General features: G+C 37.1%; 1 protein-coding gene across 14 annotated transcripts in view; it reads right to left on the minus strand.

Annotated features, from left to right (window-relative positions):
- Nucleotides 1-19640, minus strand: part of csmd3b (CUB and Sushi multiple domains 3b) — a 1026877-nt gene that overhangs the window by 574421 nt on the left and 432816 nt on the right. For all 14 annotated transcript variants that reach the window (XR_015517226.2, XR_015517225.2, XM_087296029.2 and 11 more), the window contains one exon: nucleotides 2210-2322. Coding sequence is in view for 12 of the 14 variants with exons in the window: in XM_087296029.2 (XP_087152155.1) it covers nucleotides 2210-2322 (113 nt within the window). In the remaining 2 variants the exon portion in view is untranslated. The remainder of the gene's footprint in view (nucleotides 1-2209; nucleotides 2323-19640) is intronic.

Raw genomic sequence — 19640 nt, forward strand, 5'->3', positions numbered from 1 at the left:
AAAAATCAACAAGTAAATAATAATAAATAAATAAATAAAGTAGGTTTACAAAAAATACATAAATATCAATAAATAAAGCATGAAAATAGTGTAACAGGCTCTTTTAATAACAATAATGATAAATATAACAATATAAAAACATTTTGCTTTGCTGTGAAAGACACAAAAATACATTTTAAATAATTGTATAATTGTTAAAAGAAATGTGTAGAAAAAAATTAAAATAATTGAACAATTGTTAATAGAAATGTGTAGAAAAATACAAAAATAATTAAAACACATGTACAATTATTAATATAAATGTGTAAAGCACAAAAAACTATAATTAAATTAATTAGAGAAATGTGTAGAAATAAAAAAATATTTACAATAATTGAATAATTGTTAAATAGGAATGTGTAGAAAAATACAAAAATAATTATAATAATTGTACAATTGGTAATAGAAATGTGTAGAAAAAACACAAAATATAAAAAATAATTAAAATACATGGATATCTATTAATTTAAATGTGTAATAATAATAAAAATATTAAAATATATGTAAAATTATTAATAAAAATATGTAGAAATTAAAATAATAAAAATATTAATATAACTGTTTTTAGAAATGTGCAGAAGAAATACAATAAACAATAATTATTTTTTTTAAACTGTTAACAGAAATGTGCAGAAAAAATAAAAAATATAAAAAAATAAAAATAATTGTATAATTGTTAATATAAATTTGCAGAAAAAAATTTATAATTATTAATAAAAATGTGTAGAAAAAAATGCAAAATATATATATTTTGTAAACGCTAATAGAAATGTGTAGAAAAAATACCAAAATAATAACAGTTGTATAATTGTTAATAGAAAGGTGTAGAAAAAAAATACAAAGAAATGTCTAATTGTTAATAGAGGTGTGCAGAAAAAATTGTATAAGTGTTAATAGAAATGTGCTGAACAAGACAAAAAATGTTTAAATACATGTACAATATAAATAGAAAAGTGTAGAAAAATAATAAAAATAATTACCATATTACCAAAATAATAACAGTTGTATAATTGTTAATAGAAATGTGTAGAAAAAAATACAAAGAAATGTATAATTGTAAATAGAAATTTGCAGAAAAAATAAAATCACCTAATAATAATAATAATAATAATAATAATAATAATAAATGTGTCTACATGACAAAATGTACATAGTAAATTTTATACTTTTTTTAAATCATCATCTTCATCATCATCATCATCATCATCATCATCATTATTATTATTATTATTATTATTATTATTATTATATTTATCTCTTTTTTGTAGTACTAGTATTTTTACTAATTCATCTAAAAACCTATTGAATTATATGCCACTCTATGTTATACAGCTAATTATATTTTAATTTGACCTTTTTATAATAAAGGCTTTACAACAGGCCTAGTGAATAACATTCAAACAAATATGTGTATGTACAAAATAATGTTTTACATGCAGATATGTTTGTTTTTTCCTTGCTCATCTTAAGGCTCAGAGATATTTGAACATCATAACACAAACATCCCATTACACAACACTTCATTCAGAAGATATTATAGATACAGTATGTAAGGGTTGGCAAACAGTTTCATATTTCACTCCAGACCTCGAGAACCGCTTGAGCAAATGCTTGTGAAGACACAGGAATCGGCTTTATGGTAAATGTGTGGTAAGTAGTTTACAAAACACAGTACGCAGCCAAGCACATGAGGAAATTATAGCTATGGATGAAAGCATATAACTCAAAAAGGGGCTCAAGTTCTAGGTCTTTCCATTCAGATCCCACCATTTTATTACAATTGTTCTGTATGAGAGGAAGCGGAAAGATAGCTAACCTTCCCCAAAAACAAACAAAATAGACATGATTTGTTGCTGAAATATGAGTTAGTTTGGAGAAACGGCATAGAAAGAAAACAAATCAACCGAAAAAGGAAAGAGGCATTCAAGCATTGGCAACAAAAACATCACTTTTGTTCGGATTCAGCAGTTCATCAGCACAGTTTGAAATATCTTGCATTAATTAGACATTTGAAACAAAGTGATAATTAATGTCAAATTGTGTTTAACTCAAAATTTCTAAACCTGTAATGCTACCACCAAATTAATAATCCAGAGAGGACATGATAAACTTTCCCTACAGAGATAGCCATGGAAACCATGCGTTTGCAGCCAGACAGCGAGCCCCTTACCTTGATAATGAGCGCTGAAGCCTTTGTATCGATGGTTGCTGTCAGTAACAAAGTGAAGTCTCAGCCAGTTCTTGTTGCTAACAATAGGAGATGGGACATTCATGCCGGAGAGCCTGGAAAGACATGAAGGAAACGACTTTAGGACGTCGCAGTTTAACAAAGACAACTACAAACATTTAGAATAAATACAGAGCAGTAAATAACAGTGCTTTGAGGCCTTTAAAAGCAGTTATAGATAAACAGCAGAGGTCAAAACTACTGTACAATTAAAGTAAATTATACTTTGAATTATACTTGTATTCATTCATTTTTCTTCGGCTTAGTCTCTATTTCAGAGGTTGCCACAGCGGAATGAACCACCAACCATATCAGCATATGTTTTACACAGCGGATACCCTCCCAGACACCCTTCCATACACACTTAATCACACACACACTCATACACTACCACCAATTTCATTCCCCTAATGTACATATACAGGATGTCTATCAACTTTGGGGGAAACCGGAGCACCCGGAGGAAACACACGCCAACACAAGCAAACATGCAAACTCCACACAAAAATGCCAACTGGCCCAGTCGGGACTCAAGACAGCGACTTTCCATGGTGAGGCCATTGTGCTGCCAAATTTTGATTTGCACATCATCTGAAAGCTAAATAAATAAACTTTCTATATATATATATATATATATATATATATATATATATATATATATATATATATATATATATATATATATTATACACAGTTAGGAGAAAATAACATGGCTGAGATATAAATATTTGAAAATTTGGAAACTGAGGATTAAAAAAAAAAAAATCACCTTTAAAGTTGCCCAAATTAAGTGCTGAGTAATGGATATTACTAATAACGAACATGATTTTTGCTTAATATTCTAATGATTTTGAAAAAAAAAAAAATATTTTGACCCATACAAAGTGTTTTTGGTTACTTCCAAAAATATATATGCATGCAAAGAAGAACTGACAGGGTTGCATATTTAATACTGATTTATATATTTTATTTATCAAGTCTGTCAAACCCAACATTTTGAGCAATGCATTTTTTTTTTAACCTTTATGAGTTAATGCACCATCTAGATCCTGCTCTCTATAAAAGTCTGCATGCTTTTATTAGACTCATAAGTTGCATTGGTTAGGTTTTAATTCTTCATTTAGAAATGATAGGCTTTGGGATATATTTAGCCCACGCAAGTTTTATATATCACCCTGTTATAGCTGTCGAAGGGTTTAAATTAAATTAAATTAAATTAAATTAAATTAAATTAAATTAAATTAAATTAAATTAAATTAAAAATGTTATGACTTTATTATTTCATTTTTGAATTTTTTATTTTTATTATTATTATTATTTATTTTTTAATTTTTTTACTTTATTTTATTTATTTATACAGAGATTATAGGGTTTATTTATACAGAGACTTTAGGGTTTATTTTGTCCACACAAGTTTTATAAATGACCGTATAGCTGTCAAAGGGTTTTAATTTAATTTAATTTAATTTAATTTAATTTAATTTAATTTAATTTAATTTAATTTAATTTAATTTTATTTTGACTTCTTTTTTTTTTACTATATTATTTTATTTTTATTTTATTTTTATATTTTTTTAACACTATTTGAATTATTTATTCAGAAATTATAGGCTTTGGGGTAAATTTTGACCCCTGAAGATGTATAAAAGACACTGTTATAGTTGTCCAAGAGGTTTTACATAATTTAATTTTTTTTATTTATTTGATTTAATATATGTTTGTTTGTTTGTTTGTTTGTTTGTTTGTTTTTTTTATTTATGTATTTATTTAGCAAGTTCAATCTAGAGATTTGTGCAACACTAGTTTTGCTGTGTTTAAAATAAAATCCTTAGCGATGTTTGCAAAAAAAAATAATAAATACATAAAATTCACCTCATCCAGTAATAAAAACTGAACTATGTCTTTTGTTTGTCCTTTTGAGCTGAAGATTCGAATGATACAAGCCAGACCTCAATCAATATTGAACAAAGAAATCTACTTTTGATCATGTGACCCTATAGACCCCTCAAAGATTCAACAGTTTAGTCCACGCATTCATTATTCATTCATTAATTTTCCTTCAGCTTAGTCCCATAGTTATCAGTGTTCGCCACAGTAGAATGAACCGACAACTATTCCAGCATATGCCTTCCAATAATGCCTTCCAGCCACAACCAAGTACAGGGAAACACCCATACATAATCATGCACTGCAATCACCAATGTGTACAATCACGCATGTGTTTGGGCTGTGGAGGAAAGCAGAGCACCGGGAGAAAAACCCACGCCAACATGGGGAGAACATGCAAACTCCACACAGAAATGCCAACTGACCCAGCCGAGACTTGAACCGGCGACCCTCTTACTGTTAGGCAACAGTGCTGACCACTGAGCCACCGTGCCACCCCACCCAATCATTAATCCATCAGATTGTAGACTTAAACCCCTAATATCTACAGCATCTGTCTAGAAGCTACAGTACAGTCATGCAAGCAGGTGAACAATGACAGATCCTGCCGTCACCGGGAGTCTGAAAGATCTGCCTGTTTAGGCTGTGAAAGTAGATGTTTGGATAGTCAATATTTTACCTGCCGGAGTATAAAACTTTCAGAGAGCTCATAATGCACTACCAAGGTCACTGATCTAATACTTTGCCATTCTGAGGCATGGCGCCGGGGACATTTAACGCACGGCGAGCACCTTAACACTTAGTCCACCATTACTCACGGAGTGCAGGCGGGGTCAGATATGGCTATCATGCTCCCTAGACACTTCCGAGGGGCGGTGAGTACACACACTCCGCATTCTGACAGGGAAAACACATAGTCGTTTGTGTATGTGTGTGTGAGCAGTGTGTGTCGTGAATCGGCGTGGTGCTGCAACAGAGGACAGAGGTCATTCTAACCCCAACCCTCCACCCATCAAAACGCTCCATCTTCATCCTACATCTGTCTCACTTTATTGATGACTAACTGGAGATGTCATTAAAGGACATGGCCACATGAATCACACTTTAATGGCCTTCACAGGCTGGAGCGGAGCCATATCATTACTGTTATCTTTCTCTCTCTCTTCCTCTCTTTCGCTCCCACACACAGACACACACACACACACACAGAGGAAGAGAGCGAGCGAGAGAGAGAGAGAGAGCATACATTGTGGATAAATTTACAGAGAAAGTGAGTCTGTACTATATAATTACTGTACAAAAATATAAACATACTGACTCTTCCCATTTAATTGCAAGTGTTTCCATATAGAGATTCCATACGTTTACTTATTAATAAACTTCGAGAGGATCATGTGTTAATGATTGCTTGCGGCTGGTCCTGCATTATCCAATTTATGATTCACCAATCAGACGATTCCTAAGCCACTAGGGGTGTAACGATTTATTGTCGTACGATTTATTGCGATGCAAAAATGTCACAATATGCATCGTGGCGTTATAACGATTTGATTACGATATGACGTCCGTTTTCTCTTATTAGTTGAGCTGTTTACACGTGAGCTACGTTCCACCTGCTGTCGCACGTGAGTTCAGATTGCAGCAGCAGTAATGTTAGCAGACCGAGATGAGTGGAGCTGAAATAGAGGATGGCCCATCCTCTCAAAACTTCGGTTGTACAGTCATTGCTGTAGACTTGTCCGCTTTTTGACACGCATACTGGGTCAAACACCCTAAGTTTTAAAGTCTTCACAGTGATTTACATACTTTGCACAGCGACATGGATACCTCTTAGTGGTGTTGAAAGAGTCACATACTGTATTTATAAGGAACAATTCACCCTAAAATATTATTCTGTCTTCATATAATGTTCCTGCCGCACAATCACACATGACGTGAGCTGACTGTGAGCTGTTACTACAGAGGGCGGATGATAGACGCGCGCATATGGCAAGCCGTTTTAGCATTTAAACCTTTGTTCTGACTATCCATAAATATATTTAGAGATATCTCTAATTATATTTTGACTAGTCAGAATTATAATTCGACTAGTCAGAATAACAATTAGAGATATCTGCAATTACAATTGTACTAGTACGAAATCAGATTGGAGATATCTGCAAATATATTATGACTAGTCATATTCCTCCATTGACTTCCATTGAAAAATATTTGCAGATATCTCTAAATGTGTTTTGACTAGTCACAATTGTAATTAGAGATATCTCTAAATGAATTTAATTAAATATGAATTAAATACCTGGAAATGTGGATTTTTTTTGCACACACAAAAAACGCAAGTGACCAAGCAAAGGCTTAAAGCTCTTACTGTTAAATTCAATTGAATAGAAAGCTTAATTTTTTGCACCTTTACTTAAATTGTTCCTTAATTTTGTCTCTGTCATTTCAATAATATTTTTAAGAAGTTTTTAAATTGTTTTATTTTCCAGAGACAGGCCTGTTTAATTTATTTTCTTAAAGAAGGTTCAGTTTAACAAGGTGAAACAAAAGAAATACATAAAAAATAGTTTACGTGGTAAAATTTGCATTTCAGTTTAATTTTCAATTTTTATTCCAGATATCGTGATACATATTGAATCGTGAACATTATATCGTGATACACATCGTATCATGAGTGTATCGTTACACCCCTATAAGCCACTATACAAATCTTAAGTTTCATATAACAGCCATGTTCATTTTGAAGAATTCCCCCCTACTCCTCCTCCTTTTTTAGATGGGCGGCACGGTGGCCCAGTGGTTAGCACTGTTGCTTCACAGCAAGAACATCACTGGTTCTAGTCCTTACCAAGCCAGCCGACGTTTCTATGGGGAGTTTACACGTTCTCCCCCTGTGCTCACATGAGTTTCCCCCGGGTGCCCCGGTTTCTTCCCACCGTCCAAAAACATGCAACCTAAGTTAATTGACTAATAATAATGCATTTTATTTAAAGGCGCCTTTCGTGACATTTAAGGTCACCGTACAGGACAGCTAAAACAATCAATTCAAATAAAAACACAATAAAAACAATAGAATACAACACAAGCTTTAAAAATGCAATCGGGTCAAAGAGAATAATTCAATTCAATTCAGCTGTATTTGTATAGCGCTTTTACAATGTAGATTGTGTCAAAGCAGCTTCACATAAATGGTCATAGTAACTGAAACAGGGTAGTTCAGTTTTTAGTGTTTAAGTTCAGTTCAGTTTAGTTTAGCTCAGTTCAGTGTGATTTAATCATTACTGAGAGTTCAAACACTGAAGAGCAAATTCATCGATGCGTAGCTCTACCAATCCTGAACCATGCAAGCCAGTGGCGACAGCGGAGAGGGAAAAAAAAACTTTACCTGATGGGAGTGAAGAAAAAAAAACTTGAGAGAACCAGACTCAGTTGGGCACGACCATTTTAATTTCTCCGCTGGCCAAAAGTAGGCTGTTCCAAACAGATTTGTTTTGAGTCTGGACTAAAGTTGTGAAAGAGAGTCTAAGGGTGCTTTCACATCTGCCTTATTTAGTTAAATTGAATCGCACTAGAGTTCGTTTTCCCTTTTGGTGCGATTCGTTTGGGCAGGTGAGAATGCAGCAATCGTACTCGAGTGCGCACCAAAAGCGGACCAAATAAGCGTACCGAGACCTGCTTGAAGAGGTGGTCTCGGTACGCTTTCATACGAACCCTGGAGCGGTTTGTTTGTGGTGAGAATATGATCCGTACTAAAACAGGTCCAACCGCAAAAAGTACTGCGCGTTTTGGACTAATTCAGCTGCTGTAGGCCGATGCGCTGTGCATTATGGGATATGGAGGAAAATATTTCTTGACAGCGCTTTACCAACAGAGAGAGGGGAAAACATTACCTGATGGATCGTTGGTAATATTTCCGCAAGATGACCATGTCGCAGTTTAGCTAAATTAATTCACGTTGTAATGAAGTTTACGGCCCTTTGGCCGCCGGGAAGAAGGAGGCGGAGAACCGACGGAGCTTTAAAATGATTTATTAATAATAATGACGGCAGCTCCTCACGGAGACTGCCATTTAAATCAAAACAAACGGACGGCAGCTCCTCGCGGAGACTGCCGTCAAACTGAAAGCAAAAGTAAAATAACATGCCCGGGCCCGGTCCTCTCTCGGCTTCTTCTGCCATCGGTCCTCCTTTTATGGTCCAGAGCTCCTTCCGTGGGATCCGAGGCAGGTGCGCACCGCACATGTATCCACTCACGCGGTGGCCTCACCCCGTTCCCACGGCTCTCGGCCACGCCCCCTCGCCACACACGTCTCCTCCTGAAGTGACGAGCGATGCATTAAACACTGTTTTCCAGCCACGGCCGCGCTTCATTTTCGTAATGTATAGTTACAATCAGTCAGCGGAGTGAAATCTGACCAATCAATAAGCAGTTTAGGAAATATGTTCAACAACATCTGGCTAATGAGGGATGTGGATTTTGTCAGATGACTGCATTTTGGTTCGTTTCAACTGGTTCGGACCAAAGAAATCAGTGTGGTGTGAAAACGACCCAAAGGCGGCAGAAGATGCAACAATGTATCATTTATTACCCTTGGTCTGGACCAAATGAAGCGAACTACAGACGTGAAAGCACCCTATATTACGGAGATCAGAAGGAAGTGAATTCCAAAGCTGAGGAGCAGAGTGGCTGAAGGATCTGCTCCCCATGGGGACAAGGTGGACAGAGGGAACAGTGAGGTGAATGGAAGAAGAAGACCTGAGTGTTCGAGAAGGTGTGGCGATGTGAACAAGATTAGCAAGATATGGAGGAGCGAGATTGTGGATGGCTTTAAAGGTGAGAAGAAGTATTTTATAATTAATTCTGAAAGAGATGGGAAGCCAGTGAAGCTGTTGGAGAATGGGTGTGATGTGACAGACAGAGGGGGTTTTTGTAATAATATGGGCTGCAGCGTTTTGTGCCAGCTGTAATTTATGAAGGGTAATCTAAATCAGCACCATAGACATGCTCCTAGTAAGTAGTTACCTCTTAAGAGCGATCACTATCTGTTCATTAGCTTCTACAGCAGGGGAGTTCTCGAGATCTACCTGAGCTCAAACTCCCCTCTCGCCTCGCAAACAGGAGGGAGCCCCGGGCACGAGCATCTTGAACTCAGGGCTCTCTCCCTCTCTGCCAAGCAAGCTTTATAATCAATCATCAGCTAAGTGTGAACTCTTGAAATGACCATTAATAATGGCTAAGGATAATAATCTAAGCATGTGTTCTTTTGCTCCAGATCAAAAAAGGGAACACCAGTGCTTCCCACACTTTACTTGGGTGGGCCACCCAGGTATATTATCGGCCACCCAAGTATATTTAGTGACACATTTTTGTATCCGCTTAATAAGCAAACATCTACAATTGATTATGTAGTGGGAAATCTTCTTGTTTACCAGTTTCGTTCTGTGTCCGCGAGACCTGTCAACAATCATGCAGACAGTTTCGCGTGCTCTTCAGACACACAGAGATGCACATTTTTGGGACTTTAAAAAAAAGATTTGTCCAGCCCAGGTTTCTAAATCTCCTAAAATGACCGGAATTCAACTTTTGCTTTCGCTTTCTAAAGCTTGTATGTGTTTTTGCATTTCACTTTTATTAACGACTACTTTCTGCCTGGTTTCACAGCTCACAGCGTGTAGAGAAAAAAAAAGCAGCCAACAAGAAAAAGTAAATACTAGATTTAGGATGCAGAATATATGTACACCATTAGTAATGGTTACTTAACACATCTGATTTATTGAAATAATGCACTCGTTTTAATATTGAAATTATGATAATATTAGGGATATTGTCTGTTTTTATTAACGGTTGTGTCATGTATTGCTCATTTGCTAATTATTTTATTAATTTGATGATGTTGATATATTACATAGGCTATTTTATTTACATATCTAAAATGCTTTGGCATTCAAATCTGCTTTGAATTTGAAAGAGAGAGAGAGAAGCAGATTTAATCTTACGCATAAAAGTATTTATTTTTGATCTCTGATTGCAGATCGCTGATACGAACAAGACAAACAGGTGACCGCGAACCTAAGGTCTTATATACGGTCTGAGTCTGTATAACTTACGTCATGAATTTTTTTTTTAATTATGCGCGGTAATACCGCATACCAGGGTAAATTATGGAGGAGGTTTGACGGTATCAACATTTGGATACCACCCAAGCCTAGTTTCAATCCGGCTACCACCGCAGGTATATTTCAAATCTGCGGGAAGCATTGAACACAATGCATTTATGTATGTATGCATTTAAATATGTATGTTTGTATGTATTTAAATATGTATTTAAATATGTATGTATGTATGTATGTATGTATGTATGTATGTATGTATGTGTGCATGTTTGTATGTATGTCTAGTCCAAATGAACCAGCAGAATCAAATTACAAGTGTGCAACAACAAACTTTGACACTTTTCTGAAATGCAGGTCAGTAATGACGTGGTTGAGTGAATAATTCAACGACTTACTCATGAATAATTTAACAGTTTTGATCCTAAGAGATATGATGAAATGACAATCACAAATGCACTCATACTGTACTTGCAGCCACTTAAATGCTTAAATGCTAAAACTCTATTTTAATTTGTTGGAGGCGACAAGAATCGAATGAACCATTATAAACTATTCTATCAAATGCATAAATAAAATGCATTTGATAGAATATAAACTATTCTATCAAATGCTCATAAAAAATAATGCTCAAATAAAGCCTTTAAAACACTGCTTTATGGTAATTTTTTTCATGTTGAACTGAAAAAAAAACTGAAAAATGTTGTTGTTTCGCATGTTAAGTGTTGCATGGTAGCCTGCAGATACAATACTCAGAGGTGCCTTTCACAACCGTACATTTTGTACCATAGTCATAGGCTTGGTTTCACACAAATAAAACATACTACATGGCATTTCACAGAGCTCCATCTTCCTCCCAAAGAGACCACCAATTTCCTGACATCCGAGTAATGCGTCTTTGAGATTTGCATTTGCATCAAACTTGCATGAATATGTTTGATTGTTGTATGCATTTGTGTCGAGCTGTGGCGGAGTCACAAAACACCAGTACTTGCACCCATAAACCTTTCATGTCCACGGCTTTACATGACTCGCTGACTTTAAATATAAATGTGAAATGGAGTCCCATAAATTAAACATCTGCTCCTATAAAGATCATAAATTAATTATGGGTCAGAACCGTTTTGGTTCTTCTGTTTTATGAGCATAATGTCATTTAAGAAATGAAGCATGCCAAACGCCCCTTAAATTTAAGAGCATAGCCATAAAAAAAAGTTTTAGTTTTATTTTTTCAGCCAATAACCTGCATTATAACATAGCAGTCCATGACGGAATGTAGTTCATTCTCTTATTGGAGGTTAAAATACAGTATGTCTGCTTTGTATTTCCATTCATGTTTACACCACACTGTAAAAATGGCTGTGATATCAACAGTAAAACATTGTAAAGATGCTCCAGTAAAAATCTGTAACCTATAACATAACTTATAACACTATGCCTCCTTAATGAACGTGTTAATTACAAGTGCCACGGGCAAAATACGGCCCATCAAAACATTTAATCAGGCCCAACAATACATTTTGGTAATGAAGTTCAAGTTGCCCGCGCTTGCTTTAAATATAAGGTCTGTGACAATTACAATATTGGGACACACGGGGTGCTGTTGCGCTTCACCCTACTCTCTTTAACGCTGCACGCGCCATGTCTATGTTTAGGAGCACATGCTCATGCGGACAAATGTTCTCTATAATAAAGCTTACCAAAACATCTCACAGATCCCACCTCACAGACCACCATATTAAGTCTGTAATGAAAGTAGCCATGGCAAGAGACATTACACCTACAATAGACCTTTTACGCACTTCCGCATTTTTCAAACGGAAATACGTCAGTGTAGTGCATTAGAACTTCCTGTTATCATAGCGGCAGATACGAAAAATGGCAGAGTCAAAGAATCGCAGTTTCTGTTGTGTTCCAGGCTGTTCGTCTTCTAACCAAAAACAGCCCTACCTTTTATTTCATTCTTTTCCTGTGGTTCCAAACCTGAAACCTAAATGGATACAGGCGATCTGAAGAGAGGAAGAGCATAGTTTTACTGTAAAACAGGTAGCACCTATGTCTGCAGCCGGCACTTCGCTCCGGATGATTACAGTGGTGGCTGCGTCGTTCGCCGCCTGAAGAGCGGTGTTGTCCCGAGCCTATTCCCTTGGAACAACTTTACAGCTCCTTTGAGAAGGGAGTCAGTATATGACAGAACCTACAAACGTCAGTCTAAACAGCTATGCTGTGAAGATAGCGACACGGTGGCTAAGGCAGCAAGGATGGATCACGACTACGTGACACACCCATCTGCATTGAGGAAAAGTTGGTTTTATATTCACTAGGGATGTAACGGTATTGTAAATACCGTCATACCGCAATATTAATTTTTTTCGATATTACCGAAGTCGCATGACTCGGTAAAACTATAGGTCTTCTGAGAAAATTTGCTCAGGCAAATGAAGCGAACGGGAGGTAGCGAAAACTACGATTCCCATCAGCCCATGCTTGACCATCATCCCTTGCGGTCTGTTGTCGCTACAGATCCAGTAATGCGGAAATGGAGTGTGCTGCTAGAAGCGGGGATGAAAAAGAGCTGGAAAACTCTAAAGCGGGTGTTGTCGCCGCGCGCGTACTGAATAGCGGTGTTGTCGCGCGAGTTCTTATCAGCTGTGTTGTCGCGCGCGTACTGAATAGCGGTGTTGACGCGCGAGTTCTTATCAGCTGTGTTGTCGCGCGAGTTCTTATCAGCTGTGTTGTCGCGCGCGTACTGAATAGCGGTGTTGTCAGCACACTGTTCAGATTGATGCAGGCATGAGACCTCTATCTTACTCATGGTTTGTCCTCTCAAGTGGGGGAAAGACAATGCACAACGTTACCCACTGCTGTCAACCTGGGCCAAGTCATATCTCTCTGTCCCAGAAACCTCAGTCCCAAATGAGAGGGTTTTTTCTGTTGCAGGGGACATTGTAAATACCCAGAGATCCCAGCTTTTACCAGATTATATTTTTATGATAATTTTCCTTTAAACCCATCTCTAAGTGAGTGATTAAATGTTGAATGTGATGAGTTTTCAACAATACTAAATTGAAACTTTATTTTTTTTACATGGTTTAATATTTTTTTGTTATTAAAATTGAAGTTCCTGTTTCAAAGCTTACAGATAGATGGCTAATTTGTATGTCATTGACACTTTTGGCACTTTTTTGGAGTATTTTCATAAGTTTTGTCTTTTCCTGTAAATGATTCAATAAATACCGTACCGTGACATTCATACCGAGGTATTACCGTACCGTGAAATTCTGATACCGTTACATCCCTAATATTCACACATTCGTTCATTTAGAAGTCTCTATATTATTTACCATGTTACTTTGAATATTCGATCGAAATTACCATGCAAACATGACTTGAAAACAACATTAACACTGGTTATTTGACTGTGAACAATGCTGTACTTTGATAGTCATTGGCTGCTAATATGATTTCGCTATTCAAAGTTTGCAAATAATACTTTAAAGAAATTATATTGTTAAAGGGAAAGTCTGAATGTGCAAATATAAAACCAACTTTACTACGATCACTCCTGCAGTTAAGATTGTTCATAGTGTATTTAGCTAACGCTAGTCACCTGTGTGTCCCGTTATGCATATCTACCTGAACAAATTAATGTTAATAATATAAGCTGTTCACGAAACTCAAATAATATATATATTTTTTTTAATAATGAAACAATTTATTGCTGTGACATCTAGTAAATACACGAAGTTTTATCATACTAGCATGTGTGGAAGTATTTAAAACAAGTGTGTTATAACTGGGCCTGTGTTAGGTTCTACCCCGCTCTCCCCTATTTTAAATTGCATGTTTTTAATTACTTATTTAATTAACTTCGGAAGACAACTCAGGCTCGCCGAAAACATTCTAGCTGCCTTTTCTCCGCCAAAAAACTCATACCGGAACTGGGTTTACACGTTGTTGACGTACTACCGTTTTTTGCGTAAAAGGTCTATAGATGAGATTGTTACTATGAAAAGATGCAGGGTGTCTGGTAAGAGTTAAAAATCCCTAATTTTATTAGGTTTGGCATATAAACCTAGTGCAAGTGTTCTTTGGAGCAAAATAATCTACATAATACGATTTCTTACCATTTGTTTTTTTTACATAGGCCACCATTTATCTATAAAAGCCTACAAATAAATATATTGCTTTATTTTTTCCCCTTCTTAATGTGCTTTTTACAGTTTCCCTCCAACTGTACTGTTTTATGCTTATATTGATTATCTCCATGTTTTGATGGTGATTGCTCCTGAAAGCAAAGAAGGTCAAGGTGCTCCAGGATTGGCCACCCCAGTCACCAGATATGAACATTATTGGGTAAGATGGAGGAGAAGGCATTGAAGAAGAATCCAAAGAATCTTCATGATCTCTGGGAGTCCTGCAAGAACGCTTTCTTTGCCATTCCAGATGACTTTATTAATCAGTGATTTGAGTCAGTGCAGAGATGTATGGATGCAGTCCTCCAAGCTCATGATGGAGTCAGACACAATATTCATTCTGTTTCCACTGCAGCATGACTTTATATTCTATACTGGACATTATTTCTGTTCAGTTAGAATACTCTTGTCTGAGCAAAGTCAGACCTTGCTGTAATTAAATCATTAAAAATCAAGGCATGATCATATTTTATTGTGGTAAAACAAGCATAATCTAGAGGCCTTCGCCTATCATACAAGCCACTTCTGATCCCAAATGATCAACTAGAAATCAAGTAATTATGTACTGGTCCTAAAATGTAAATAGTTGACAAGTCTTTTGTCAGGTAATGTATATATAACGGAGGAGGATTTGTAATGTGTGTTTATCAATCCAACAACAAGCGGATTTAAACAGGGTCTAAAAAGTAATCACAAACGAAAGTGAATGCACCTTTAATACCGTGAAACTCAATTGACCATGTGTTATCGGATCACTGGAAACACAAAGACAAAATGATGGAGCAGGTCACAAAAAAAAACCCTGCTTCCTCCAGATTTATTGTACAGACGGTCAGCCTACGGCAGTGCAGTTGTCCCTGCTCCTCTGGAAGTATTAAAACCCACGTTAGGTGTCGGTTAAAATGTATAGGTGCCATGGGAAGTCTTTAAGTAACAAAGGGACACAATTTCAGCTGCCTCTTAAACACATGAACAGATGTGGCATTCAGCGCTCACCTCCGAACAGAAACACAGCTTTGTTCTTTAATTGCAAAGTAAATTTCAGTGCACCGGTGACTTTGCTCGAGCTTATTGATGCGATAGTCCCGGCTGTGAGTCACTCTTCTGAATTGCACGTGTCTCCACATTTGTAATTGTCTGACAGTTTAATTAAATAAGTGTGAATTTTGCGGTAACATCATTTCTGGAGCGCTAGAGTGGCTGGCAGCGCTCGAACCCGAACATAACAGCAGAGCTCAGATTCCTCCACGCCTCCAATTCTACCTCTGAATAAATCAGCACGCGAGCCAATAAACCCTTTCACATGGATAAATGTAATTTAATCAGCGTAGCTCATTCCAAGGTGTCTGCTTTATGTGTGTGTATGTGTGTGTTTGTGTGCGTTTGTGTGTGTGTGTTAAAACACATTGAAAGACAAGGTCAGGAAAAGGAAGAGAGGTTATCAAACACATGGATGAGCAAACAGTGCTATGAGCACATGTCTTTGCAGTTAATCCACTGGGAATGTAGAAATGGTTTATAAATAACAGGACAAGCTTGTACGGTGCTGCAGCGGAAATGTTGCTTAACATGTGTACACATTTTACAGTGTGAAAAAATGTACTAAGTAATAGTTCACCCCACAATAAGGATTGGCATTACATAAACATTCATTCATTCATTCATTCATTCATTCATTCATTCATTCATTCATTCATTCAATCATCCATTCATTCAATCATCCATCCATCCATCCATCCATCCATCTATCCATCCATCCATTCATTCATTCATTCATTCATCCATTTTTTATTTGTTCATCCATCCATCCATCCATTCATTCATTCATTCATTCATTCATTCATTCATTCATTCAATCAATCAGTCAATCAATCAATCAATCAAATTAATCAATCAATCAATCATCCATCCATTCATTCATTTAATCATCCATCCATTCAATCATCCATCCATTCAATCAATCAATCAATCAATCAATCAATCAATCAATCAATCAATCAATCAATCAATCAATCAATCAATCAATCAGTCAGTCAGTCAGTCAGTCAATCAATCAATCAATCAATCAATCATTCATTCATTCATTCATTTAATACATAATGTACAACATCCATGTTTAACTGAATAAACAGTTAGTAAACACAAGTACATCTCATTGAACATCATTTATTTTCATCACCAATTACCATAGTAGAACAGTTTCTCAAGCAGTTTCTGTGATGCATTTTGGAGACAGGAGATGAGCCCCTGGTCTAATGCGCCACCTGGCTTGAAAAATCCGTTCTCAAAGCCTTATATTTAGTCATTATTTGGGTATTATATTACAAATAAAATATTACATTGGGTAGAATATTACATATTCTGAACGCCTTCGACAGAATTCAAATGAGCCATTTTAATCTAGGTTAATTCAAGAATACAGTGAGATTAATCAAGATTAGAAAAAAATTATCTATGCCCAACAACAATATATATAAATTATATAAATATATATATATATATATATATATATATATATATATATATATATATATATATATATATATATATATATATATATATATGACCTTTAAATTTTTTCAAAAAAGTTTGCAATGTATGCATTTGTGTACATATTTCTGCCATTTAAGGTCTTAATTTAATCTAGAAAAAAACTTTAGTACTTTGTTAGTACATATGTTCGTTCATTCATTTTCCTTCGGCTTATTACTTTAATTCCCTTTATTTGTTTACTAGGGGTCGCCACTAGGGTTGGGTGGTGTGAAGCATCGCAATGGACGATGGCATCGTCATCATGTCAAAAAAAATAAATAAATAAAAAAGAAGGGGGTGGGTGGGTGGGTTGGGTTTTGTGTTTGATAGAGTGAGCGCGACGTGTCTGAAGGACGAGGAGGGATCCGGGGCTGAGAAGGGTGCTTGTGTAACCCTGCCGGTCCTACGCCACCCAACCCGATCCATGCTGGTACCGAACCAGTGACGTTTCCTCATTGGAGTCGGTTGCTCTACCAAGCAGGCTAACGTCCATGGCCTCTAGCGTCTGACTAGCTGGCCTCCGTCACACACAAATTATTTGAGGACCGGGAGGGAGACGCGCGATTTCCGGGAGACTTGGGATGTCTTAAAATCATGTTTAACAACTACAGTGAGACGCGATCCAGCGGTACATCCTTGATAAACTGTCTGACGTGCACTACTCTCTGAAGCGCATGACAGTGTGTGGCTGTGTGTGTGTGTGGCTCTGTCTGTGTGGTCACGTGATGTGCGTTTTCAGCGGACGGAGGGCTGTTCAGAAATGCTAGGTAAAACGATGTGGATGTGGATCATTTTTGTTCTAAAATGACATTTTAACACTAAGACGTATTAGCATAAACGGGGTCTAATTGTGTATTTTTGCGAGCGGGTTTGCGACGGGGGCGGGGCGGAGGATCGGCGATGCCGGCTAAGCATTGTGTTATCTATTGGCCATCGGTGATGGACGATGGCATCGTCTATTGGCCCAATCCTAGTCGCCACAGCAGAATGAACCACCAACTATTCCAGCATATGTTTTACACAGAGGATGCCCTTCCAGCTGCAACCCAGTACATAGGAAACACCCATACACACTCATAGGCACACACTCACACACAACAGTCAATTTAGTTTATTCAATTCACCTATAGCGCTTGTGTTTGGACTGTGGGGGAAACCGGAGCACCCGGAGGAAGCCCACACCAACATGGAGAGAACATGCAAACTCCACACAGAAATGCCAACTGACCCAGCCGGGGCTCGAACCAGTGACCTTCTTGATGTGAGGCGACATGGCTACCCTCTGTGCCACCGTGTTGCCCCTAAGTTATTTTTTTCTTCAGTAAATGTTTGTATAGTTCGTTTTGTTGATGTCGTCTTGTGCATTGACTGACCGTTATGTCATTAAGAACCCTTCTGAATGCAGATATGCTGAGGGTTTGTGTGGAGGTATTGTGAACGCAGCCTCTGCCTCTTACATCTCTGATTAAATCTTTATCTTGCTCTTTTTCTGACTTGGACAGTTTCATCTAGTTCCTCTTGTCCACTCCCACACATCTCAAACTTTCTCCTCTGTTCCTCCTCCACGTCTCCTCTTTCCTGCCTTACTTGCTCATTTCCTCTTGCCATTTCAGTGGCGTTGGCAGGGTGTCTTATATTCTTTAGAAATATTCAAATGTTAGTAGGGCTACACAATAGCTCAAAAAAGTTGCAAACCCCATGACTGGGAAATTGCTAGGGTCTTCAAAGTGGTTGCTAAGTGGTTATAAGGTAGGCTAAAAGGGGTAGTTGCCAAGCAAGTACTAAAATGTTGCTAGGGTGTGCTGAGTAATTGTAAATTAGTTCCACAGGTGGTTGCTAGGGAGGTCTGGGATGTTGCTAGGAAGCTACAAAGGTGGTGGTTACTAGGACGTTTTTAGGTGGTAACTAGTGAGTTCTGGATGGTTTCTAGGTAGTTACTAAGTACATTCTGCATGGTTACTGAGGTGTCGCTAGGTGGTTGTAAGTATTCTCTGAGTCTTTTGTAGGTTGTTTTATATGTGGTGCTGCTTAATGGTTGCTAGGCTGTTGTAAATGTGTTCCTACGGTGTTCTAGTTAGTTGATAGGCAGTTGCTAAGGTGTTGCTAAGGTGTTCTGAGTCATTGTTACTGCATGATGAGCTGTTAGGGAGTTAATGGGGTGTTCTGGGTTGTTAATAGGTTGTTGCTAGTGTGTTACTTGTTGGTCGCTAAGGTGTTATGGGTAGCTTTAAGGTAGTTGCTAGTGTGTGATGAGTGATTGCAAAACTGCTTCATAGGTGGTTGCTAGGGTGGTCTAGGATGTTGCTTGGAAGCTGTAAATGTGGTGGTTACCATGATGTTTTTAGGTGGTTACTAGTGAGTTCTGGATGGTTTCTAGGTAGTTACTAAGGTGGTTACTAAGGAGTTCTGCATGTATACTGATATGTTGCTAGGTGGTTGTAGGTATGCTCAGAGTCATCCGTACATTGATTCATGCGATGCTGCTGAACAGTTGCTAGGCTGTTGTAAAGATGTTCCTAAGGTGTTCTGGTTAGTTGAAAGGCAGTTGCTAAGGTGTTGCTAGGTGGCTTTTTGTGTGTTCTGAGTTATCGCTACTGCATGAGGTGCTGTTAGGCAGTTAAAGGGGTGTTCTAGGTAGTTGATAGGTTG

Source organism: Danio rerio, chromosome 19 (assembly GCF_052040795.2).
Source record: "Danio rerio strain M-AB ecotype USA chromosome 19, GRCz13ab, whole genome shotgun sequence".
NCBI classification, from domain to species: Eukaryota; Metazoa; Chordata; class Actinopteri; order Cypriniformes; family Danionidae; genus Danio; species Danio rerio.